This window comes from Hylaeus anthracinus, unplaced genomic scaffold (assembly GCF_026225885.1).
Source record: "Hylaeus anthracinus isolate JK02 unplaced genomic scaffold, UHH_iyHylAnth1.0_haploid 3, whole genome shotgun sequence".
NCBI lineage: Eukaryota > Metazoa > Arthropoda > Insecta > Hymenoptera > Colletidae > Hylaeus > Hylaeus anthracinus.
The window spans coordinates 12,539,028-12,565,235 of record NW_026535284.1 but is presented as its reverse complement, the minus strand read 5'-3'; the positions used below and the strand labels follow the sequence as shown (position 1 = coordinate 12,565,235).

The 26,208-nt window shown below is 41.7% G+C and overlaps 3 protein-coding genes across 5 annotated transcripts; 1 reads left to right on the top strand and 2 right to left on the bottom strand.

The window, feature by feature from the left end:
• Positions 1–619: 619 nt before the first annotated feature.
• LOC128893575 (suppressor of hairless protein) lies at positions 620–7,173 on the top strand. Its single transcript, XM_054154630.1, has 2 exons — positions 620–1,019; positions 2,339–7,173. The coding sequence occupies exon 2, from the start codon at positions 2,445–2,447 to the stop codon at positions 3,963–3,965; it is 1,521 nt and encodes a 506-aa protein (XP_054010605.1). The 5' UTR covers positions 620–1,019; positions 2,339–2,444; the 3' UTR covers positions 3,966–7,173.
• Positions 6,804–22,485, bottom strand: LOC128893566 (myosin-VIIa). 3 transcript variants are annotated; one of them, XM_054154604.1, is made up of 21 exons: positions 21,998–22,485; positions 19,291–19,337; positions 15,756–15,869; positions 15,461–15,607; positions 15,001–15,185; positions 14,651–14,772; positions 14,318–14,574; positions 14,084–14,249; positions 13,873–14,003; positions 10,568–13,720; positions 10,246–10,490; positions 9,802–10,162; positions 9,595–9,713; positions 9,114–9,510; positions 8,857–9,039; positions 8,580–8,781; positions 8,372–8,500; positions 8,195–8,291; positions 8,016–8,113; positions 7,769–7,938; positions 6,804–7,699 (listed from the first exon to the last, which is right to left on the bottom strand). In XM_054154604.1, exons 2-21 carry the CDS (start codon positions 19,306–19,308, stop codon positions 7,493–7,495), a joined length of 6,501 nt encoding a protein of 2,166 aa, XP_054010579.1. In that variant the 5' UTR covers positions 19,309–19,337; positions 21,998–22,485; the 3' UTR covers positions 6,804–7,492. The 3 variants fall into 3 exon arrangements, with proteins under 3 accessions (XP_054010579.1, XP_054010577.1, XP_054010578.1); XM_054154602.1 differs by lacking the exon at positions 21,998–22,485 and adding an exon at positions 21,648–21,964; XM_054154603.1 differs by lacking the exon at positions 21,998–22,485 and having other exon boundaries at positions 19,291–19,898.
• Positions 22,486–22,598: 113 nt separating this feature from the next.
• Positions 22,599–26,139, bottom strand: LOC128893578 (WD repeat and FYVE domain-containing protein 2). The gene is made up of 7 exons (XM_054154635.1): positions 25,785–26,139; positions 25,486–25,627; positions 25,199–25,404; positions 24,868–25,107; positions 24,656–24,794; positions 24,374–24,573; positions 22,599–24,302 (listed from the first exon to the last, which is right to left on the bottom strand). Exons 1-7 carry the CDS (start codon positions 25,943–25,945, stop codon positions 24,164–24,166), a joined length of 1,227 nt encoding a protein of 408 aa, XP_054010610.1. The 5' UTR covers positions 25,946–26,139; the 3' UTR covers positions 22,599–24,163.
• Between the last annotated feature and the right edge of the window lie 69 nt (positions 26,140–26,208).

Below are 26,208 nucleotides of genomic sequence, written 5' to 3'. Positions count from 1 at the left end.
TTCCCACAGCAGGTTTTTCCCACGCCCCCCAGGGTAACCCCAACATCCTTTTGCGGCAGCAATTCCACGGCACCTACGGGGCAGAGGGGAGTAGCTCACGTCAGGTGGGGAACAAGAGGGGAAACTGGAGGCGCTTGGGTCGGCCAGGCCATTGTACAACAGTAAAACAATAGAATCTGCAGCTCAGCAACGTAACAAAGTGTCTAAACCCCTTAGCAGCTACCCATATACTTGAATTAAAGATTTGAACAAATAGACACCATTACTGAAACTTCCTAGATAAATTTGGAGTTGTATAATTCCTTTCTTTCCCATATATATCAATTGTAATTTCACGAGAAATTTCACACAGTCAGGTCGAGGAAAACATAGTTGAGCATTCAATCTTCATTTTTATGTATTTTCATTCTAGTTCAGAAGCTTAAACGTAAACCTTTGTTTTGTTCCTATACTTCGTGTTAGAAAAGAACGATTTTCAAAATGCAAACGAATCGAGAAATCCATTTCAAACTCAAGGCCTTGCTACCTTCTGTAGATACGTCCCTGCTACAGCCACTTACGCGGTAGTAATAACTCTACGTTGTCGTTTCGAACTTAGTTACTCGGCGAATATCGTCGAGGAAGGTTGTATATATTTTCGTTGGCTTAACGAAACAAGTAGCCGTGTAGTTAAGCCAACGCTAACGAAATTACAATTTTGAAATATAAAAGTAACGTGTCCTGTTTTCAATCGCAATTATACAAAGTTTTAGGGCAGTGCTTCGAAACGTAATACTCGTACCTTGGATTTAAAGTGCCGCGCGCGGCGAGATCAGTTTGTAAGGGTTGGCAAGACTGTTCGGAAAATTCGGAAAGTGAACAGGTGTTTTTTGAATGGATTAGGGAGAATAAGCGACGAGGACGCAAAAGGATTTGCGAATGGTGAAGGATCGACGGGCAGCATGATAGTTGTGATTAAACGATAATTTAGAAAATGCATTGGGATTTATGTTTGGATTTCAGCTGTTACTGAAAATGAGGTGAGTGTCAAGAACGTAACCTGTTTTTGTTCGGTTTAACCTTTCCTGTGCCGAAAAGGTAAATAAACGATTGTTAGTATTTTGATAATTCATTAAGAAAGAGATCTACTCAGTCTTCTACTCGTATAATATTCTTGGATCATTTCTTATACTGGAAATTATACGAAAAACCGATATAATCTTTAATTTCTGTTATCATATTGCTTATAGAAATGGTTTAAATACCTCACTTTTAGCATACATAATCTTTTTCTTTCAATTTTGTTATTTTTACGTGAAAAAGTAATTAGTATCGAGTACTATACGTAATTATAATCATGTAGATGTTGTGAAATTTAAATTTATTTCTTATTTACATGCTAAGTTTTTGTGAACCAGCAATTCTAACGTATCGAGTTTGCTTCAGTGGCTTTACTTGGAATAACATATTTGCCTGTCTATTCTTAGTGCATTTAATTAAAAGTTACAAGCATATACATGTGACTGTTGTCAGGCAATTGGCATTACGTGCGTTACCAGGAAATATGAGTTTTTCTCTTTTTGTGAAATATCATTCTCATATATGTTTAACTATCATTTTCAAATACATACAGAATTATTAAAGATTTTTGAGTGAGATCTCTTTTTGTGCCTAATTGCAACAAAGTTGCTCTAATCAGAAATTAAAGTCAGTTGAAAAAAGTATACAAAATAGTATAAAATTAGTAAAAGAATGCTTGCATACTTACAAATACATAGGCACGGTTGTATAGACACAATGAACGAGGGTGATTTAATTCATGCAGGAAAAATGAGCTCAGCTTAGTTCCCACAGTGCATATGCACATTTCCTCTTTCCTGTACTAAGACTAGTAATTCTTCGTAGCTCGTTTAAAGAAAGATGCCTTACGTTAATTACATCTTGTATCATGAAAAACAAAAATCTTTCCCACGCTAAAGCTTTGAGCAAGTAAAGACTCCTATGTACCTGTATGCATTCAGATGCCTGTAAATAATAACATAGTACTGTTTCACATTATACTACACAATGTTACGACTTATTCTTTAACTTACACTTGACTTTCTAGAACAAATTCAGGGTTTTCCTTCCATCTTTCATCTTGATTTGGTTTAACAACTTGTACTTCTGGCTTAACAATAGTGTCTTGTTTCTAACCATATTCCACTTCAGCTTTCCTTCTGTAAATAATATTTCTTTTATAAGTAATAAATTACTAACTGAAAGAAATACATTTGTCATGAAACTTTAGTCATGCTACAGCAACGTAGTAGAAGGAAATGCATCATGTTATAATTGTCCATGACTGAACTTCTTTCAGATGAAGCGACAGAGGCAATTATGACATGCACGGATGACAAGGATAGTACGCAGCCTACCTAGCTATTCCGTGGTACCGTAGAGCGAATAAAAGCGGAAGATTAAATATGCCACACCAGTTTGGGTTGCCTACGATGGCGCATGGAATGCAATCTCCTCCTTCGCCAACTTCGGTCATGTCGGTATATCCAAGGTTCGGATCTAGCGTCTACAGACCAGATCACCAAGATCAAAGGTTGACGCGCGAGGCAATGGAGCGTTACTTGCGCGATAGAAGCGACATGGTTATCGTGATTCTTCATGCTAAAGTCGCGCAAAAGTCGTACGGTAACGAGAAACGGTTCTTCTGTCCTCCACCGTGTATCTATTTGTTTGGCGACGGTTGGAGGATGCGGCAGGAGCAGATGCTTCGCGAAGGAGAGAGCGAACAATCGGCGCAGCTCTGCGCCTTCATCGGTATCGGTAACTCTGACCAGGACATGCAACAATTGGACCTGAACAATGGGAAACAGTATTGCGCGGCGAAGACGCTATACATTTCCGATTCAGACAAGAGGAAACACTTTATGCTCTCGGTGAAAATGTTTTATGGTAGTGGTCACGATATCGGCGTATTTCACAGTAAAAGGATCAAGGTGATCTCGAAGCCCTCGAAGAAGAAACAGTCGTTGAAGAACGCTGATTTGTGTATAGCAAGCGGGACGAAAGTGGCACTGTTCAATCGGTTGCGATCTCAAACGGTGAGTACGCGTTATCTTCACGTGGAAAACGGTAACTTCCACGCAAGTTCGACGCAATGGGGTGCGTTTACGATACACTTACTGGACGACAACGAGAGCGAGTCGGAGGAGTTTCAAGTGAGGGACGGTTACGTGCACTATGGCAGTACAGTAAAGTTAGTATGTTCCGTAACAGGAATGGCGCTACCGCGGTTAGTAATTCGGAAGGTGGACAAACAGATGGCCAGTTTGGAGGCTGACGATCCTGTTTCACAGCTACACAAATGCGCCTTTTACATGAAGGACACGGATCACATGTATTTATGTTTGTCTCAAGAACGCATAATACAATTCCAGGCCACTCCATGCCCGAAAGAGGCGAACAAAGAAATGATAAACGACGGCGCTTGCTGGACGATCATCAGTACAGACAAAGCGGAGTATCAGTTCTTCGAGGGCATGGGGCCGGTCAGGTCACCTGTAACTCCGGTACCACTTGTTCATAGTTTGCACTTGAACGGTGGAGGCGATGTAGCGATGCTAGAGCTCACGGGCGACAATTTCACGCCAAATCTTCAGGTGTGGTTTGGCGATGTGGAGGCTGAAACCATGTACAGATGCCAGGAGAGCATGCTCTGCGTGGTCCCCGATATATCACAGTTCAGAGGCGAGTGGCTCTGGGTCAGGCAACCGACTCAGGTGCCCGTCTCGCTGGTCCGCAACGACGGCATCATCTATGCCACTGGGTTAACGTTTACGTACACCCCAGAGCCTGGACCACGGCCTCATTGTCCACCTGCCGACGAGATCATGAGAGCTCCTCGAGCCATGCACAATCAAGCCAGTATGCCACCCGCGATCGCAGACGTACCCTGGAACACCCATCAACCGCCACAGCCGGGTCTCTGATGTTTCCTAGACAATTACACCGTGCATCACCAAAGTTTACGGCGCAGCGAGACGAACGCTGTCCGCTGTACGAACGTTCATCCGCGGAACGACGACGAAGTTCCAATTTCTATCGATAACGAGTCAGCCAACGGGGACGGTGACTCGACAACGTACGCGACGAAAGACCTGCTGCTTCAGGTCGACGACGCGGCAAGACGTTTAGACAATACGAAGACGACGTAACAGTTCTTTTGCTACGTCGCCTATCTCTCGCAGAACATACCTATTCGAGTCCGAAACCGTGTACAATGTGCCGTGTATTGTTTCCCTATGTTCATACCGCTACCCAGAGTTGAGCACATTTTTATCTAGATAACGAGAAATAATTTACATCAAGTCACAGAAGTATTCTTATTCCCTCGACCGCTGACTTCAGACGGGGTTGATGTATATTATTAAAACAAATTGTTATGGGGTAAATATATATGTAAGCTTTTGATTGAGGTCAACAGTTGAGAGAGTACAAGTACTTGTGTGTAGTATTTGTGTACTGTATGCAATTTTTCTTTGGTATACAAACATTTAAAAACCCGCACGAACGGAAGTAAAATCACGTCACACGCAAACATGCAATCAATGTCACACACGAAGCATACATTCAGCACAAAAATAAGGCAAGACCTACACAAGTCACAAAGATCACATGTGGTACACAAATACTAAGTGTTTTGTTAATTCTTCGAATAACATTTTATCTAGATAAAGATTTATTCGAAATTAATCGAATAATGTCCAACTCCGCCGCAACCCAACCGTAGGTTTTTAGCTTTAAGTGTTGATACAGATTTACACAGAGAGAAATTAATAATTTATAGCACTCTTAGGATTAAAAGCTTTCTACGAATGTGAATATTTAGCCAATCGCGTGGCACAAGGATGGGAACAGGACGACAAATTTGCGATTCAGGCTCGTCGCGATACGTTTTCTTTCGTATTCGACGAGCCAACGAAACTCGCGGTTCGGTCCGTGCAATTGCATATCGATCACTGAAACTGGTTGTGCATTCGACATCGATTCCGTTCGTTCCCGAAGGATAAGAGTCATTTTATCGACGAAATCCTGTTTGGTTTCAATTCTGATTGCAATACAGGAAACAGCGTGGCAAACGGTGCAATATACGCATACGGATATTCGCTCGCGTAGTTTTATTTTCTCTTCTCATTTTTTCGCGTGCTCTTAACTCACATTTTCTACATTTATACAGCTCTATCTTCGATCTACCCTTAACCCTCCAGTCCTGGACGGTCTTGAGACTTTTCTGTTTGAAGAATGCAAGTAAATTGTATTTATTATTTAAAATTGTCGTAAAATATGAGAATGGTAAAAGAAAAATAATATTAAGTGATACTAGCGTGTCCGTGGCTGGAGGATTAAAACAATCTTCATCGTGTTTATTAAAAAGAAACTGAGTCTCGCGTAAAACATTTGGACGGATATCCATCAGGAATGGGTGATCTTAATCTACGGCACGCGTCGATCTATTAGTCGTTTACAAAGCTCGTTCCGTTTTTATATTAAAATTATGAATTGACACCATTTTGTTCAACTATATAAAAATCTCATCATGAAGAATCTCTGCAATCTTGCATCAAATAACTCGTCTAAATGCATTTTAACAGCATTTACATTTCCACATCGTCTATTTATTTAAAAAACCGGAACAAACTTTATCAACGACCCAATGATACATGCGTGATTTCTTCTTCTTTTTTTCCTAGCGTCGAAAATTGTTTTCGACTTTCGACTCGAGTTTACCTTATGATTTCTCTTAATATTATTTTATGTATATATCAATGCATGACTCACAAGATTATCATGATTTCATTGTGCTACGATTACGTGTAATCTCAGAGATACGTCTAAGTTTCGCAAAACTGTTCGTATGGCATAGAAATAACTCTAGTTTTAACGTGGGAGAAAACGAAGAGCGAGTCGTTAGGATCTTGTCAGAGTAATGAACGCTACTCGAATTAATTTTGCGCGGTGTTCGGGTATCGCGGTTTCACCTTGACGTTTGTTATTTATTACCAGAGTTTTCGTATTATACATTTTCGCCGGTGAAACCTTCGGTTATGCTTCTTTAACGTATAAATTGTACTGTGCACGCTTTATATTAATTTTGCTACCTATCGACGTATCGATTTCTTGGTATCGGTATATTCGCAAAAGCGGAACTGTACTTGTTTAAAAAGTACGTATGCATCGGTGCATTTCTAACTGAAGATAAGAATCGAAATCCTTGCTGCGTGATTTCTGTCATATGCAAATCTCAAGATTCGGGGTTAGTTATAATTACGATTAAATAGACGAGGTGCAACGAAGATTTTTTATAAGAAATAGGGTGCACCGAAGGAATGCGTATTCTTCGATATTTAATCGAACCCTTTGAGAATAGAAAAATGCCTAAAATTATTAATTGTTTGTGATCATAGAAAATATACGTATAATATTTTCTTACGTTGTCGTTTTGAATCTTGTGCTTGTAATGTATTTTATTTGATAGGGAGAGAAGAAACGTTGCACGGAAATAGAAATAGTATTCGTGTACTATAATAAATTTTACGATATCGAAAGAGTGCAAACACTATGAGCTGAAAATAGTTCGTTTCTTGGCTCCTCGACTTCATAGAATCGGTACAGGCTTTTTTCAAGATACCATCGAATATAATTATCTTCAGCAGGAAGCGAGATAGGATCGCTTTGGGAATTGTCTTCCTGAAGAGATCCATTGTAAACGAGGAATGTCGGTATATGTATTCCATGGGAATTTACCCACGATTAAAATTTGCACCGAGTACCTGAAGAACACGATTATCTTTATTCACAGTAATAAATTGCGAATTAATAATAATTACATCCTTACATGTATCATTGGACGGATATTCAATGAATAATAATTGTAAACTCGTTATATCGGAAAGACAATTTCGAGTGTACGTTCGCACGTAATTTCTCAGTGCTCAAGTTCGGAAGAATGTTCGTTGACTTGGGATTCTTTCGATCGAATAGTTTTAGTTGCACACAAATTTGTCTTTATCTCGAAGCGACAGAATACGTTTGAGCGTGAAATTCTTTAATTATATCTCCTATATATTAAAATAATATTTTACAAAACTATATGAAAATCTTATTTGTAAATAAATCATATACAATTTTTTCAGCTAATTATTTGTGTACACATGAATCACGATTCCCCTTATCTTCTTGATTACAGTAACAATTAAATTATAAATTAACGGATGAGTATGTAAAATGGTCACACGACGGTTGCGTTCTCTAGTTAGTACCGTATACACATACATATGTATATATGTATATGTATATAAATTAAAAGATTTATAACGCGAGCGTTTATATATCAAATGTTTCTTGCTATATAAAATTAATTATTGCGGTGTTATTTCAAGGTCTTGAGTTTCGGAGAACTATTTCTGCGCGTGATGGTTTGCAAAGACGAATCGCGAAACGTACGCGAATATCGCGTTTACTTTATCCGTATCGTGCGTTGTTTATTCATATTAGTAAGCATTAACGAAATATACGACGTTAGAAGGTCGTCCATTTTGTATCCGAGGGAGGTTTCGCACAATAATTTTGAGCCTCGCACTAAATTCCCGATTGTCATGTGAAAATAGGTATTGCCCGAAGACCAATTTGAGATTCTGGTAAAAGGATGCGTCACTAGTATATCCTGAAACATAAACATTCGTGCAACATAGACGAAAATACTGATTATCGTAATAGTCGAGTAACTGCTTACCTTTGTTTGCGGATGTATAAGGCTTACACCGTGCTTATTAATTGCGATTAATAACAGTTCCGGATAATTTGGTTCTGTGCTTTGTTTGACTTCGAAAAACGCCGAACCGAACGTTGGCCACCGATAAACGATCTTCAAGAATGTTATCTTCGCGTCTTCCGGGCTCATTCCTATATAAGCAGTACTTACGTTAGACATCATTGGAATGCATATTACACTTAACGTTAACATACGTCTTCTATCTTACCAGCATCCTGATTGTATGCCGCTATTATCGATCTTTTCCAATCGTTGGCGCTCTGTACCTTAACTAGATCACCTGGTATGAGTTCCCTTAACATTTGCCTGTGAACATCGGTTCTAGGTTATTTTATTGCCCGCGATTTCTTTCGAATAATATTCTCTATCATGGTATACTTCACTTACGGAATCGTTTGGAGTTCTTGCTTGCTCTCGCCAAACCGAACCCTGTACACCAACGCTGCCAATCTCGATGCTTCTTCTTTAGTACATTTATGATAACCTATCAACGATCAGAGTAATGAATCAGTTAGTAAAAAAAATGGAGAGGTATGTATCGACATAGTGGAAAATGTTTTTTACCCCTTAGCAATTTAGGAAGCTCCTGATGGAAATGGAAAATGAGATCGGCGTTTCTGTCTTTGCCAGGCACAGTGTTGGTCCACAACTTTTTCATAAAAAAGACTTGGTACGTAAATTGGGGCGAGACACCTGCGTGAAACGTTAATCTTATACAGCCGATACGCAAATGCAATTATCATATTTTATTCGAAGGTCATTGAAAACATACCGTCGCGCGAGGGACGAGCTTTCCTGATCCAATCCGTCAAATGTCGTACAAAGTCGAAGAAGAAGTCGCCTTCCGGGACTGAGATGACTTTATCGGCAATCTTTACAAACAGGCTGAATCCTTCCGCGGACCGCAGGTTGAGTCTTTGCGCGATGTTTTGACAGAAGTCTTTGGCTCTCGTCGATGAGTCCACTTCGAACGCCTGTACAACAGGAGAGATCGTGTGAGTCACTTTTAAAATAAACGGAACAAGAATGGCTGCGTTGAAAGTACACACTTCGTCCGTATCGTCTGGGAAATAAACTTTGTGAAATATTTGCGTTGTTTTGTGCTGTATAGCTTCCACTTCGACTTGGTGCGGCGGATACTTCCGCTGACCGTTACGTAAAGTTTTTTGCAGTCTTTGTAAAGAGTCCTGAGATATGGGATGCCGCCTCGTGCGCAAAAACAGAGTTAATTCCTGCAATGAGTAAACGAGCCGTTTTAAACGAATGGGTTTCCGCAGTAATCGCTAATAGACGCAATTATGCATACCTTTAAAAGACTTTGGCTGCAGGTGAAGAGCCCGGTGGCGAGCCACATCAGTTCCCAGCCTCGCTCTTCGCTCAATCTGTTCCTATTGTCAGTGAGTTGTTTCATGATTTGACAATAAATTTCATCCCTTAAAATTTCATTCTTCAGAGGTCCGTCGAAAATTAGATCGGTGTACTCGTTGCCGACTCGCGGTCTTTTCGTCGGCAAGTCTCCCATGTACTTCAAGATGGCATTGAAAGCGAAACACGCTTCTTCGGCTAGCTCCTCTTTGGATATTAATTTCTTCAGGAGAGGTTGCTTTATTGGATCTCTAGAATGATGCCACAATTCGTCGGTGTGACCGCGTCGCGCCGTCGTCAGAGTTAACGCTTTCGACATGGTTCTCTTTGGCGGTGTTCTAGATTGGAAATGAAGTTTTAAAAAAAAAGGGTAACTCTTTTTTTATCTCTAAATTGTGCTTGAGTAGAGAGCAAGCACTTACCGGAAGTGGTCGATCGCGTATTCTGAAAGCGTGTGAGGTTTATCGCGTGGTTCTATTCCGTTCACCTGTTGCGGATACAGCTTGCGGCCGTTCTCCGTTCCTTCGATGCTGAACAGGGACTGGAAAAAAATTTCATCCGTCATTTTTCATGCGTAAAAAGTAACACACAAGCGGTGGTCAATGATTTCATAGTTGCGATCGCCTTACCAATATATCGTTGGGTGGTTTTGTCAGCGAAGGCAGAACATAAACCGTCTCGGCCGGAAAGTCGCCCTTCTCTGAGGTTCTCTCGCACGTGCCGATGCACCATCCTGAATTGAGAACGGTCTCGCCTGTGCTCTCGTCCTCCAACGTAATGAGATCGCCTTTCTGAAAGCAGAGAAACGACGAACCTTCCCCTGGCGCTTTATAATCTTGCAAAGCGATCACGTATTTGCTACGCTTCTTCAGACCCTCCAAAAAGTATACCACCAGGTCGCGGATGTCTTCGGCGTTAGGGCTTTGGAATGTGAACTCTTCTCCTCGCACCGTCGATAAATTGAACGTCTGCGTGAATATTTTGTTCGTTCTGGAAATTAAATCAGGATGATATCCGTCAATTTGGTGGAAAAATGGAACATTCGAAAATGTTTAAATTAAATAAACGCATACTTCTGACTAGATACGGTGGTGATTTCGGGAAAGGACAATTCCAGAAGCACTTGTTCTTGATCGTCCACGACGTACACTCCGGTCCAGTTCACAGCTATAATAACGTCGTTCTTCGGTAAGTTCGGGCCAGAGTTCCTGTACGCTTCGTAGAAACGAGAAAATAGCAAAGGCCACTTAAACTTGGCATAGCCCACTATGTCTTCCTTGACGCGCAGGGCAGGTACCTTCTCCTTCAGATAGTAACTCTGTAATAAAAATACAAGTCAAAGAACAAGTTAAAAATACAAATAATTGAATCTTTAATTGCAATCAGTTGTTGTACCTTTTTATATGCTTGTAGAACCAGATGACCCCATCTGTCTATCGCTTTGTCGATGCCAGTCAGGCAGTAATCAGGAATGTAATTGGGTAAGAGGGTGTACAATCTGTCGACATTCATGTCCGTGTGGTACTCTATGTAATATTGTTGCGCAGCGATCATCGCCAAGTCTTCCTCCTTGTCGCAGCGGTACTCGCCGAATTTCACGCCCCTGACGACCTGCTGATATATTAAGTTTGTGGCGACTTGATCTTCTGTCGGTTCATGCCATGGCGCGAATATCTCCTTCCTGAAGAACAATCTCCACGGAGCGTTTCGTTCCTGAGCACCTTGTTCTTTAGCATACTGCTCGCATTGAGAAATGGCGTCCATTACATGGTCTCCACCGCTGCCCAAGGACGAGACTTTGTCGAACAACGCTATGTAAAGGGAGAAACCGAATTGATCGCGAAGAGATATTTTATCAGACAGTTGATTGCACAGTTCCCTAGCAGTAGTCGCTGAATCAGCCAGGAGGGTCTTCGTGTTCCCGTCCATGAACGTGATGGGTAACATGATCGGTTTCTTCGACTTGGTAGCTTGAAGCTCTAGCCAGCTGGGGGGTTGGTTACGTGTCCCGTTGTTGAACGTTCTTTTCAATCGATCCTCACAGTATGGCGCGTATCCTGGAGGTCCCTCTCTGATAAATGCGCGTAAATAGTTGACAAACTTCTCAGAAGGAGCGAAGCAACCCACGCAAAGCGATAACAAAATCCATCCACGAGCGTGCGATGATTTGGATGGATTGTTCGTCAGTTGTTTACAGATCTGACAGTAAATCTCGTCCCTGAGTTCCGCGCGGAGTATTCCGTGCCCGATGATGAAGTGGAGTTTCTCAAGATTCGACGTGGGTCTGGCTTCCAGCCACGACTGATAGCTGTCCGCTGTGTATTCGTCCTCCTGCAACTTCCGCCTAACGTCCTCTCCTAATTTGTTCTTTCGCTTCAAGGTCAACGAGACCAACTTGTGCCTGATCGATCGCGGTTTTTGTCTGAGGAACGCCTCTGGATCCACGCCCATCATCTGGGCCTCCTGGAACTCTTTGCTCCGTATGAAATTACGACCCAGGGTAGCCGTTACTTTCGACATCACCGACGTTGTGTCTCTATCCATCGTGTGGAACCTAGGCTCGGGTAGGTCGCCAGTGAAACGAAGTATAGTGATCCACAGAGCCTGCGCGGCCAGCTGGTCTCCTTGCGTGTGCAAAGGTAGCAGAGGGTGCTTTAACGGTTTCCTGGAATATTGATGCGTGATGTTCCCCTGGAAATAGGTCGCAGCGAATTTCTGGAACTTGAACTCGGACAAGTCCTCCTCGTCCTCCGAGGCGGTTTGAACAGGACTGATGATCTCTTGCTGGTCTGCCTTTGGGGCAGGCAGGTCATTGAAAACGGAAGTTTCCCTCGCGGGAGTGGGAGCCTCGCTGCTGGAGTCAGGCAAAAAGTCGAACATTGCTTCCACCAGTTTGCTATCATCTACAGGCTCGTCCTGCTTCTTCGCCGCGTCGTTGATCAAGTTCTTCTTGATTTCCATTCTACGCCGATCCTCGAGCTCCATCTCGATTTCTTTCCTTTCCAGTTCCTGCATCCGTTCTCTGTAGTTCTGCTCGGCGATCTCTTTCGCCCTCTTGTTCCCTTGGTCCTTGAGTTCCCGCTCCTCCTTCTTCCGAAGTCTCAAAGCTTCGACGTGAAGACGATACTCATACTTGATCTTCTTGTACCGTCTCTGGGCGATCAATCTACGAACGTGAGCCTGTATCTTCACGATGGCCCACAGCTTCTTCTGATACATTTTGCGCACTAAGTGGCCTCTGGCACGTGCCTGTAGGGCGACTATGTGCCCTCGTAGATGTCGAAATCTGTGTGACAGGACTCGTGATCTGATGAGCGCCTGAAGCCTCATGTAACCGATACGCATGCGTTTGTATCGTTGACGTTGCGCGTAACCTCTCCAATATTTTTGAATGATCGTTGCAGCGGCTCTCATGCGGAGGAATCTTCTTCTATAGACCCAACCGCGGATGTTGCGTTGCAATATGAGAATCTTCCGAGTGAGCACGCGGTCGCGTTCCTGCTCGAGGAACAGGTCGTGAGCGTCTTTGAGGAAGACTTTCGTATGGCCAAGCTGGTAGTCAGACCTTCCTAGAACTATGTGGCAAATTTTGGAGGTGGCTGCACGGCAGTCGACCTTATGAGACGGGGGTATGCCAAAGATAAGAAATCGATACCGTTCGACGAACTCTGGGAACGAATGTCTGATCGGGTAACCAGCTCTACGAATTCGAATCGTCTCCATCATACCAGAGTATCTTAATTGTCGGCAACAGAGACCCCTGTCGAACATCATCGGCTTTTTATATTCGTTAGGCTTGATGCATCTGATGAAGAAAGGCTGACAGCTGCACAACGTTCTCATAAGACAGTCCAGAGACTTTTTGAACTGGGTGGACAGAGTGGGCGCCCGTTTCCTCGTCTCTGAACCCATGCCTATGTCCTCGGCGAAACAGGTCTGCAAAAACTTGTTCGACGATATGTGAATAAGCTGGAGCAAGTCGGCACTGAACGTATCCCTGTTCTTCTCCAGGAAGCTTCTGGTATCGTAGAAGACAACTCCAGCGAAGTGATTCAAACCGAACGACGTATTGATGTCCGACTTTGGTTTCAGGTAATTTCGATGGCTTCCGTGTGTTTTGTGTATCTTCGCCAGCATCGTTTGGTCCGTTCCTTTTGGGAACTTGGACTCCTCATCGATCAGCGCCATGATGTTCAGCTGCTTGATGGCTATCAAATCCAACGCGTCTTGATTGTCAACGAACTCTATATGCTGCCAGTTGATCCCCTCGTGATTGTACTCTTCTTGTTCCAACTTGAAGATGTGCTGCACGAAGAACTGCTGAAGGTTCTCGTTCGCGTAATTGATGCAGAACTGCTCGAAGCTGTTGTGATTGAAATTCTCGAAGCCGAATATATCCAGGACACCTATGGCGCTTCGAGAGGTGTTCTTGGGTCTGTAGATGGCCTCGTTAATTTTTTTCACGATGTGCACGAACAATCGTCCGTATATCCCCTTCACGAAGGCGTCTCGGATGTCAACTGACTGCTCCCTGGATAGCGTGGAAACCTGCGCACGCGTTACGATACAGCAGATAAACGATGCTGCTACGATGGAGCATCTCCATATTATTTGCATTTCATGGTATTAAGAAAATAGAGGGATGACATTGCTTCTTCAGATATAGGTAATAAGAATTACGCAAGTTACACGTTACTTACAACCGTCTCACCGTGAGCAAATATCGTTCTGCGGGTGAGAGCGTCTATTAGAGACTGAACAGGTACGCCTAACAGATGCGCCACTCTCCGCACGTTCGTCTGCTCTGGTATCTCCGTAGCGTCCAAATTGTCTGGAGAATCGTGATAGAATTGAAATATGTCCGATGTTAAAGCTTCGACAATCGTGTGGAGTAGGAATTGTCGCGCTTACCTACAACCGTGGCTCTGTATTTAACGTTCCCCGTGTGCAACAGAGCGGCGAGCAGTTTGAGGACTTCCCATATCTCAGCATCGGTGAAAAGTAGAACTTTCATGGCTGATCTAATGTCTGCAAATTCTGCGGCATCGTCTCGACCTTCGCACGTGATGCTGCCACCCTGAAAATAGTATCTATTTAGAAAAAATGTCCTCGCGTGTTAACGATGATTCACATAAGAAATCTTACTCCTGTAAGATACTTGTAGGACGACGCGTCCTCCAGCTCCAGCTTCTGCTTTTCCTCCTTCGATAGGCCAGCCAGCATGCAGTAGAACACGTGATAGTTTCTCTCGTCCAAACTCTGCGACACTATTCGCGACTTTTCCAACAGATATTGCTCTATCTTTGCTCCCTCGATCACGCCCTGCTCGTTGAAGTGAATGTCGATGTACTTCCCAAAGCGGGACGAATTGTCGTTTCGTACCGTCTTCGCATTGCCGAATGCTACGAGAACACCAGAGTCAACGTTTTACTACTTTTGTCCTAGTTGCTCACGCGTTACCACGTTCGAGCGTTATACCTTCCAGAATCGGATTCGCTTCCAAAATTTGCTGTTCGATCCAAGAATGTTTGCCGCTGATCGCTGCCAAATATTGCAAAATTAATTTCGTACTTTCCGTTTTGCCGGCTCCGCTTTCGCCGCTAAGACACAAATATTCGTGAATTTGAGAAACCGTTCTGCCACGAACGAGACGAGGTGGAAAGAGCCGTTCAGAGTGGTTTTACGGGGGATTCTGAACAATCAGACGAATCTATTTTTTTTTAAATTGCATTTTAGACGATCTTTAAATGTGTGAGGTTAAATCACTAGTTAGTCTTTGTTGTTTTAAACCAGAATCCCCCGTTAAGGAGAAAGAAGCGACCGGATACCTGATCACTATGCATTGGTCTTGGCCGTATCGGTTCATGTGCGCGTAACTGTTGTCGCCAATAGCGAATATGTGTGGCGGAAGCTCTCCGATTTTACGATCCTTGTACAGTTTAATTTGCTCTGCGGTGTATATGGGCAGTATTTGATACGGGTTCACGGCGACCAGAATGGAGCCTGTGTAGGTCTGCGCAAAAACAACCAGTTAGAATTTTTCATTTAAAAATTGATCGAATGCTAGGGAGAAATTTCAAACACGGTAATCTCTTTGGCAATAGAAGCATGTTATTTGCAATTTATTTATTGTAGAATGAAGCTACCAAAGAAGGACCACGTATTATAAATCTACTAAATGCTAAAAAAATAACTAAAGCCTAATCCAACAGTTTCAAGTTTCAATTGAATAGAAGCATATGCTTGGGTCGCCAAGAAGTTCGCATTGTTTCAATATCCACCGCTTACGTATATGAGATTCTCGTTATAGCGAATCAGCAAATTCCGCAGAATGCCAGCTTCATGGAGGTCTCCTAAGCTGATCATATCCTCTACACCTTGCACAGAAGTGGCATGCATCGCCTTTATTCGTCTTTCCGGTGTCAGCCATTGTTCCTGAGAATTTTAGGGCTCGTTTAGTGGTCGAGGTATTCGAAATCGCCGTTTAACAGGCAACACTTTCTCATATGGCCGCTCGAAACGCGCATACTTCTCGATGAATCGAGAAACGCCGCGGCGAACGCGAAAAGTAGGTAACGATTACCTTGTTATCGTCGTCTTTCACTTGAATGCGCCTGCCTTCCGCGGAAACCACTCGTGCTCCTATTGCGACGTCAAATTCTCTCCCTGAGATTGGTTCGATCCATATGTAATCCCCCTGAAAAGGAATTTTTTTTCACACGTAATCTTCAATCGTTCGCGACCCACTCGCGGGACCATTGATGCTCTCGCATTCAGTTACAAAGCGGAGGATATACATATGCATTCGTATAGATCAGAGATGGGGAGCCTACTGTTTCAAAGGGCACGTGCAGTCTTTTCGCATACTCTATCAATTACATATCTTAAAGTCAAGTTCCCTTTCTTTAATCGAAGGATCGAGTCGTAAAATGAACGTAATTGCTAATTGTTTCGGTGCAATCTAGAAATACTTTCACTTGGAGAAGATTTATTATTGGGAAATATATGTTTATTTATTGAAAGAGAATCAACTCGAAAGAATGAAGATACATTCATCCTGATTTCTCTTTCACACTTTCAAAAATGGTACCAGATCCCTCAACTCATCTCGTGATTCGATCAAGCACGATTTCGAGAGAGTCCTCGAAGACCCTAGAAGCCATCCTCGGGTTGAAGAGGGAAGGTAAACGAACCGCAGTCGGGAATCGCGCCTCAAAGGACACGCATACGTAAGAGTCGGGAAATTGAATAGGAAACTAATGTCAAGGTTTGCGGCGAACGTTTACTCGGTTGACGAGCTTGACCTAAATTAATTCGAGAGTTGGCCAGCGAACGCGGTAGCACGCGCTGTAACTGTAAACACGACACCTTAGACGCGTTAATTGAATAACTGGTAGTTGGCATTATTAGATAATCTAAACGCGCGTTTCGCGGTTTATTTTTCCCCCGTCGACCGGTGGACAGGAAAGGAAAAGGATCTTATCGCGTGGAAGAGATGTTTAACAAATTTTTCATTTCACCATGGGAACACCCTTATCCCGTAACACATTTAAAAGACACTTGAGTACTTCTCTAGTCACGCGGGGTTTAAAGTGGTGGATATAATATAATTAATGCACTTGATTCTTCAGCACGATGTGCAGGGTACATTGTTATATTCATGATCCTTGTGTAGGTAATGTAAAACTACGGTATAATAGACATTCTTCTTATGTTTTATTTGCCAATGCTGATGGCTTTTGGTCGAGTGACAATATTCTTACGATAGTGAAACGGAATAAACTAAATTAGTGGATTACTCAAATCCACGAAGGGATGACCACAAGCGATAATTGAGTTAGCTGAACGAGTATTGCTGTGGCTTCCAGCGCGAGTTCGAACGAAGAGGGAATTGCGAGACTCGATTGGCAAGAGAAAGACGAGGAAACGCTTTCGTTTAGAATATTTTCCAAGGTGAGATCTCATCGAGCTTACCAGTACCAAAGTTAGTACAGCAACGGAAAGAGGCATTCGAGTATGCGATCGAGTACTCGGATATCCAAATGTTATCCGCGTTATCGAGTTGTTTGTCGAGTATTCAAATGCGAAATCATATTAAGCGATCGTCTAGTTACAGCAAAGAGAGGATAAGCAGAGAAACGAGATCAAGTGTAAACGGTACATTTGTTTCTTCTCAAGTAAAAGATTGAGAACCTCCAGGCTATTCTGTGCTCCACGGACGCATCAATACGAATGCACAGGCTGCGTCTGATATTCGTATACGTTCCGATTGTTCACCTCAGCGGAACATCGGAAGAGCTCATCCGCTCGTTAGCTCGAGACGAGCAACCGTCCCGATTTGGCCCTTCTTCGCCACGGAGTTTTACTTTCGGCCGCCGCCGCGCAGCCTCTTGGGAACGAAAAATCCGCCTACCGTTGTTTTTCATCGGTGCACGCGCTTTCGAAACCAGCTATGCCACGTATACCTCGATTCCAGAGAAAAATGCTCGACGAGTCGCGTGTACCCGACCTTGCGTGATAGTCGTTTTTTGTTCGAAGCGTGGAAACGAGCGAGCGCTGTCAGTTAAGCCAGGGTTCTGGTTTGTTGGGTGATAAAATGAGCCATTTTATCACCCAGCAAACGTAGTAATAAAGACGTAATATTATTGTTAGGATTTTCAGGAACGCGGGTTTCGAAAGGAAATCGTCGCAAGAATTTTAGAATCCTCCGCGTGAACCGTAACTCCTGGAAATTATTACAGAAAATAGTGAAGTAAGAAAAATGGTGGCCTTTGGACCAAAAAGATTGCGTTGTTACTCACTAATAGAGTGATGTTGTTAAAACAGTATTACTGCGAGATAAAGATAATTCTGTTCGTCTCTACTCTATTTTTTTCAAGAGGAGGAGCTTCGAAAAGGTTTCTGAACCATTAAGCTAGGGTGTGCGTGCATGCGTAGGGAAAGAATAGGATACAGTCGAGGATACACACGCGTGTCCGGTAAAACGATTCACGTCCCGTTATACGACGGCTGGTTCGCTCGCGCGAAATGCTAAGACGCCTGCACAGGGCATTCACGAAGTGATGAAGGACCGTTAACTATTCCTAATTAACTGACCATTCGTCCCCATATACCCCGCGCCATCGTCGTAAACGGCCTCGAGTAGTTTCATTTTTGTTTTTACACAAAAGGGATCGCTTCCTGTTGGATTCTATCACGTATTTGGGGCACTGCTTGCGAAACTATTCGTACTCGGTAAGTATTCGACTGCTACTCGATAAAGTTATCTTTTATTTGTAGAATTTTTCCATCTCTGTTTGGGGTGTCATGCTTGGTTAACGCTTCTAATACGCAGAAAGCGTGGTACCTCCTGTATTCGTGTGTTTCTGGTATCCTCCTGTGAATTGAAGCTGAGTATTAAGCGAGTTACAAGTTGGAAGAGCCAAACACAAGTCACAATATCGACATGCACGCATGCATTCGAACGCACGACATCGATATAATCAAAATAAAAACTCGTATGAAAATAGATTGCAAGTGTAAAACACGTAACAGCGAATACAAATTATTCGTATCGAAACTTGTACGTTACCTACGCCTATCTGTTCGGTTATCGACTATTTCTCGTCTTGGGCACGTTCCACTTTTTTTTTGCAAGGCGAAAATACGATCTACGAATAAACGAGCAGATAAAGACAATCGGACTCGTCACCTAGAACAGAACTCATACTGGGTTTCGATATATTTTCACAAACTTGTATTTAAAAGTATTGGAGACATTTTGACAAATGATCTCCTCGCAACAATTTAATAAATTTGACTAGTTTGTCGTAATGCCTAGTGGTGGGAGATTTCTCTGACTCTTATTTTCATTGGAGCTGCTATCCGATGATCTACGGAAGATAATCTAGGCTGGAATATCTCGAGCGCTCCTCCGTCGTTGGGAGAGACCGCGCACGTGTCTCCTGAGCATGACTTTTCATGCGGGGAAAGAATCCGCCGTCATTTTCACTTGTCACAGATTCCTACTGACCGTCTTTGAAGGAAACATCCCAGGGAAGCGTAATATAATAACGCGCGAACCACCGAGTGGACAGTTCCCTGCGAGCAATTTCAGACAGCAAAGAAACTATACTCACCCGCGTGACGATGACCATCTCTTAAGTCGTGGTTGTCGGCACTCCGCCTGAAAAAATTCGTTCGATCTTCGTAAAAATGTCCTTTAATAGCGTTTCAGGAAGAGTAACATATGTACATCAACATTATAAAGAGCTCTTCAAGGCAGACTTCAAATTTTAACATCTATGAAATCTAAGAAAGAGTCTAAGGAGTTAACGTATAGCCTAATTACGTGGAGTTCAAAGGGTTGATATTAAGAGTAATCGTTCTCTAAGCTATAAAGACAAGGAAATATTCGAAAATCGTGGCATAGGAGGAGGACCCGGGTCGATTGGTTCGTCGACCCAGGAGTCACTCGTGCGAGCATAATTCGACGTGAATCCATCGAACGAAATTGACGGCCAGCGACGCGTGAACTTGGTCGCGTTCGATCGACGCTTCTCAAGCGGCGTTCGTGGCTCGGATTCGACTTTTTTTTCGATTCGATTCGCTTGAATTTCCGCGATAAATCGTTCTGTCGCGAACAAAACGAGACGATCTGGTCAATAAGAAAACAGAGGAGAAGAGGAGAGATCGATCTCGTCCGAGAGGATCCTCGATGGATGCTCTCGAAGCCCGTGCGGCCTCTCGGTGGTAGCAGAAACTGCCTAACCCACTTTTGCGAACAGGTTTATGCTTGTGCTGGTTCCACCGTAACGGTGATCGGGCCAGACATCATCGTCGCATGCTGAAGTGATTTTTCTTCGAATAGACAGACCGCGAGCGCGCTTAGCGTCTAATAACACGCAGGAGCGTTCGAGGACGACGAAGATATAACGTCTTCCGAACGTTCGTTACGAGCTGGCTGCTGGAATTCTCGCGAATCTCGCGCCTCGATGCGATTTCTCGTATTATCGGGAATGCCATCGAATGTTGCGCGATACACCCGGGAGGAGATTCACTGTGAAGTAAATTGTTGCCGCTACCAGCGACTGGAACTATTCCTATAGCTTGCTATTACGTCTGAAATAAAATCACGTGTTCCTTTTTTTATTATTTTTCATGGAAAGAAAACAATCATAAGGAAATGTACTTTTGAATTACCTCTTAACGACTTGATCTCTACGACCGGGTTTGGATTAAATGGATCGGAACGTAAGGGATGTTCCAGAGCAGGTTTAGAGTTTAGAAGCTGTAGAAATAATCGAAAGTTATAGCAAAGGGTGTACATTCTAAAATTAGTTTGTATTCTTTAGTTTATTCCTTTGAACTTGAAAAACCATTGACTTTGAGAATATCTGGAGAACGGTCAATGGCGCAGCACAGCATGCCGGAGACTTCAACGGGTGATCGAACAACGCATTACCGCGTCGCACATCTAACCAACTACGCTCGAAACCGCGACAAACCTAGGAAAAGTGATTCGAATATTCAATATAATTTGTACATGCAGTTATATAATAGATTATATATAATCAATTTTAAGGAAACCGAGGTAATAGTCTTCTAGGTTGCGTCACAATCGCTTTCCACGAGTGCTCTTTTCCGATTTCGATACGTCTTGTCGAGCCACGCTCGACGTACGATCGCAAGGTGTCAGTTTTATCACGAACACGTACGCAGGTATGCACGAAACGTTTCCGTATCGGTTGAACGACTCCTGCGAGAGAGTACACTTGGGTCACAAACTTTCATTAACAGAAGCCAATAACGAATCTATAATCGAATACGTAATCGTTTGGTAAACATTCCAACCTACTGTGTATTACTCCTTTTATCTGGAAGTTACGCTTATCTTGTCTACCTATTATCGCATTTTAAGGTCGACGTGTACGTGTATGAACTAATTGCGTAAAATCGTTACGATTCTTTTCCTCGACGATAGCGACTTGTACAGCCACACGTTGTTCACGACAGGGACGGATAAAAGTTTATTCAAGTAACTCGCGACGAATGAAAACACAACGTGAGCTATTCGTGACGTTTATTCAACCCGAACAATTCGTTCACCGTGAAATATAATTAAATCCTCTCTAACCTAACATCCAACTTCCATTCCACGAATACACAACGTTGTTCAACTTCCTTTCGTTATTCACAATTTTCGTTTAATTAAGAATTTAACCCATCCCCGTTTCGAGAAGGTGCTGTATCGTTACAAGTGTCGATGCAACACGGTAATGAATTGACGTATAGCGGCGTAATGTTTCCGTCCGATCCACAGAGGGAAAAAGGACGCTGTTTCGAAGTCGTCGAGAGGATATCGCCTCGAACGAATTCCGAAACGAGAACCAGTCGCGCGTACCCGAGATATTTGGCATTCCATCGAACGGGACGTCGTCGATCGGTAGCAACCGATATCCCCGAAACGTTTCACAATGAACGAATTCAAACGTACCTTGTGCGAGTAACGAGAAACACGACGAAAGCGGCTATATGTCGGCACACTCCATTAAGAGGCACTGCACTGCACTTCGGATGCGACGTAAGGCGCGCTTTTCATGTCCGACGTGACTAGATGATCGTCGGTGAGGTTGGCGCCCTCGGAAGCAACAAATCGTGAAAAAAAGAAAGATCGCGGCACCACGACGAGTAGGAAATGGGACACGAAAAGCAACAGTAGTCGTTCCGGAGGATGGGCCACGGTGACCGGCACATTAACGCGTCTACTCGGAGAGCTTCGGTTCGAATCGGGCGTGCCAGGTGGAAGCGAAGCGACTGAAACCGTAGAAGAGGTGGAAAAAGTACCTGCGTCCTATGTAGCGATCAGGTTCCACTCCAAGCCTTCGACTACGCTGCCATCCCACCAACCGGAGATACGTTATCATCGGAGATTGGGCCAGAATCTTATTCGTTGTTCCAAACTTTCTATTTACATAAAAACTTTGTCCATCTTTGGTTACCAATGCGATTCTGTTCTGTCCGTAGATATTCCGCCTTTATCGCGCAATCCCTGCATCGCTAGACCCTTTATCTTGGCGCCATGATCTTGTGACGTCATTCGTAGTACCGAATCTGTAACCTGTTGCACACTGTCGCCGCTATGATCTTCTTTTATCGATCGATAATGTTAGCAGTCGGAATGGCGTCGTTCTGCAATACCGATCGCACAAAATCAATTCGAATCGATAAGATGTTTATTTGTGAGTCCATTTATTTTTCAAGATATCACAAATTTCGAATTCCAAATGACAGAAAGATATCGATAATGTCTTCCGTGATTTTATCACGCATATCAAGAATACAGAAAAATTCCAGTCATAAAAATAGATACTCTTTTTTCATGCATTCGGTATTGCAGTATTCTTTACATTTATTTATATGTGTATTCGAGTGAGACAGGCAAACGAATGGTTTACATTGAAAATATATTTTCATTTCATATGAATTTCACATGAACGTTACACATACACGTATTGCGATTTCCGTAACTTATAATATACACATCGATACGTGAAAATTTCAGGAGCAACAACAACATAGGCGATGTATGTGCGTTGCGATTCAACAGTTGCGTAAAATCAGTTTTATACATAAACACGATATTTTAGTGTAACGAGAATAGTTTAATTTTAACGACCTATCTTTTACGAGTATTTCGATTGGTTCGGTACTAAAGTTATAGTATAATATCACGCCGCATTGTTATCGATGATAGTCCTAGAAGCAACGGCAAAAGCTTCGCGCTAAGCAAACTTTTCCAAGAATTTTGTCATTGATAATAACAAGGTAAACATATCTGTAATATGCAGGAATTTTATACATAATTCTGGAAACACGTGAAATAGTTACATTCAAGCGTGTAGGCGAAAATGCAGAATCTGGTTCTCTTTTATATTAATTTTTTTAATGGAAAAGTCAAGAAAATAAAATGAACAGCTAATTAACTCCAAACACTGCGTTTCCTCGTTGTGACATAATATGTATCAAAACTTCCTTCTAATCACAAGTGCTATTTCTATGGAAGCGCATTATCACTGTACTTGGACTGCATTGCTAAAACAAATTTACGAAAGCATATTCGTGGTTCTTTTACAAAACCTCTACCTATTTTCAAAAGATTGGAGAAATTGATGGACATTAAAGAGTCAATTAGCCTGTCAATCTGGGACGTTTTCTTGTTTGCTGGTAAAAAATTATAATATTCAACAATTAAGGATACAACAAATAAAACGACTAGGAGCTATAGTGACTTATGTTATTTGATAACCTCTTATTGTTTTAATAAATTATTATCGTTTAGATATTTTTAATGTTTCCCCAAAAATGTCGCATAATTTATTTTTTTTGTTAACATATGACAAATTATTAATGATCAGACAATTAATACAATCTAGAAATGAAGAATTAATCGTGTTTTACGGGTACCTTAGGAAAACAAAGAAATTTGGATTACGTTTAGTTGTTTGCTAACCTAACGAAATCAAATTATGTTCAATTTTTGTTATTCAAAATAGTAATTCGTTATAATAAATTGATAACAAAGATAATTAGATGAAATCCCGAATAATGTATATTGATTCGTACTTTGGTCGTTTTCAAATATGATTGCACTAAATAAGAAATATTAAAAAATATATGTACTAACACTAACTACTTGTTTAACAAGTATATGAGTTACTCTTTTTTTTTACTTGCTACAAATAAAAGATGCTTGCAAATTAAACGTTTGTTTAAAATTTCATAGCTATACTATTACGATTTCATAGAAAGATCTATTATTTTCGAATTTCTTATAAGAAGTAAATTGCGATATAAGAAAAAATCATTTGGTTGTTAATCAAACAAAGTGATTTGATGGTCACAAAAATAGGCTCTGGATAGTACACTCTTACATTGAAATATGACAATATATTCCCTTATATCATATGATTTGATTAATTTCGTTACTTGTAAACAAACATATTTGGAAGTTCACTGAAGAAGTGCGGAAATGTCCCAAATTTTAATGAGTCGATCTTGTCCGATCGTTAATAATCTTCGTCTGGGAGCGTCAAGATCCATTCCAACGACATTATGTTTCGCGTCATGGAAAGATGCTAAAGATGTTTGGCTAAATAACATATACATGGAATGAATTACGTGTTCGCTCAACGCTTTATTTATTGAAGTATCTTTACTTACTTTGCAGCTTTAAGTTGAATATGGCATGGATCGCAAACCCTAACTTCAAATTCAAAACCCATTGCTGGTATAGGTATTCGTTGCGACGTACAACGTGCGCATAGGGCACGACCACAATGGCGGCAGTGATGTTGTCTCAAACCCAATTGTCGTTGATCCATCATCGCTTTAATATTCCAGAAAAATGGTCTTCCACAAGCCTCAATTTGAAATGATATTAATATATAAAAATTGAATTAACAGACGAATTATTAACACATTTCTAATCTTATAACCACGTACTTGGCACGTATCGGATTCTACCCATGCTGCTATTTCTTTCCTATTTGCAGCCATATCCCAACAAACTATTACTCCATCTTCTCCTCCAGACAACAACACGCGTTCAGCGCTTGCATAGCACAGTGCTGTCACTTTATTGCTGTAAAATTGTATATTCAGTTATATAAGATAAATTCAAATAGAACATTTTTGTAATAAATAGATATGCTTACTGATGTCCTTGGAGCTCATATGCTGTACCTTGTCGTCCTCCAATATCCCATACAATGATATTTTGATCAAAACTCCCAGAAAATAGGAGTTGCTTTTCACAATCCCAAGCTAAAGTGTGAATACTTCCGGTATGTGCTTTTAATATTGTGATTAGTCTGACACCATTAGTGTCTAATTTCAACATTGCTATTTGTCCAGAATAATCACCAACAAAAGCATGTTTTGATTGCGCATCAAATCTGTGCTAGTTAAGGAAACATGTTAATATTAAATTCAAGCAAATTGAAATGAAGTAGGTTGCAAATAATATATCACAAAAAAAAAGGATACTGCAGTGCAGTGTACCAAGCATCCGTCTGATAGGACCCTAACTTTTGACCTGTTTCTGAGCAATGTAATTGAAACATTTTATCTCGACCTACACTTAAAACCCATTCACAATTGGATGCAAATATAACACCTGTAACTCTTGCTTGATGCGCCAAGTATTCACGCATAGCAGTCATTCGATTATAATCTTGTTCCAAAATGAATTCCTGGAAGTAATACCTAACATATCTATTTTGAAATAAAAAAAAAATATTTATAGTTCTATAAGATACCATTATAATACGTACATTTATAGTTCCATTTTCCAAACCAACAAACAGTTGCCTAGTCTCCACACAGTAATTCATCGATGTTGCACCAGCAGCCATATATTGACAAATGCTAGGCCAATATTGACCAGAATCGCGTTTCAACCAAACTCTAACAGTTCTATAAAAAAAGCGTAACAAAATAAATCGTAAGAGCAACCGTATTAAGTTTAATTTCAAAAATGTAAAGAATTTTAAAAAAAAATTCAAGTTCACTTCTTGAATGATCACATAAGTATAATAAAGTTTCAATATAGAAAAAAGATTGTCTCATATACCTATCATCACAAACGCTAATTACACCTTCTTCGCGCGGTATAATGATCGCTGCATTAACATCATCATTACATCCTTCCAATTTCGACAATAACACAGGTTTGCGGCTCGTGCTGAATTTGTCATGATTTACACCTGGTGTGGGCTTTATCTCTGCTGCCATTTCAATCTTCGGAACGTAATTTTTGAAGTGGGCTTGTCATTTGACAGTTGTCAGACTTCGATGTTAATCAGAGTTTATATATGTTACGAAGACGGAAGGTCTAATTTTTAAGAGACTGTGGAGAACCTGTCGGCGTTGTGTATACGTTATTCGTCACGGATCTTCTTTGCCTTCCTTTCCCAGTTCCTCTTTATCGGCTGCTACAATCCACAACCTTCATAGAAACAACGTATAAAATACGTATGATGATGCAGCCAATCACG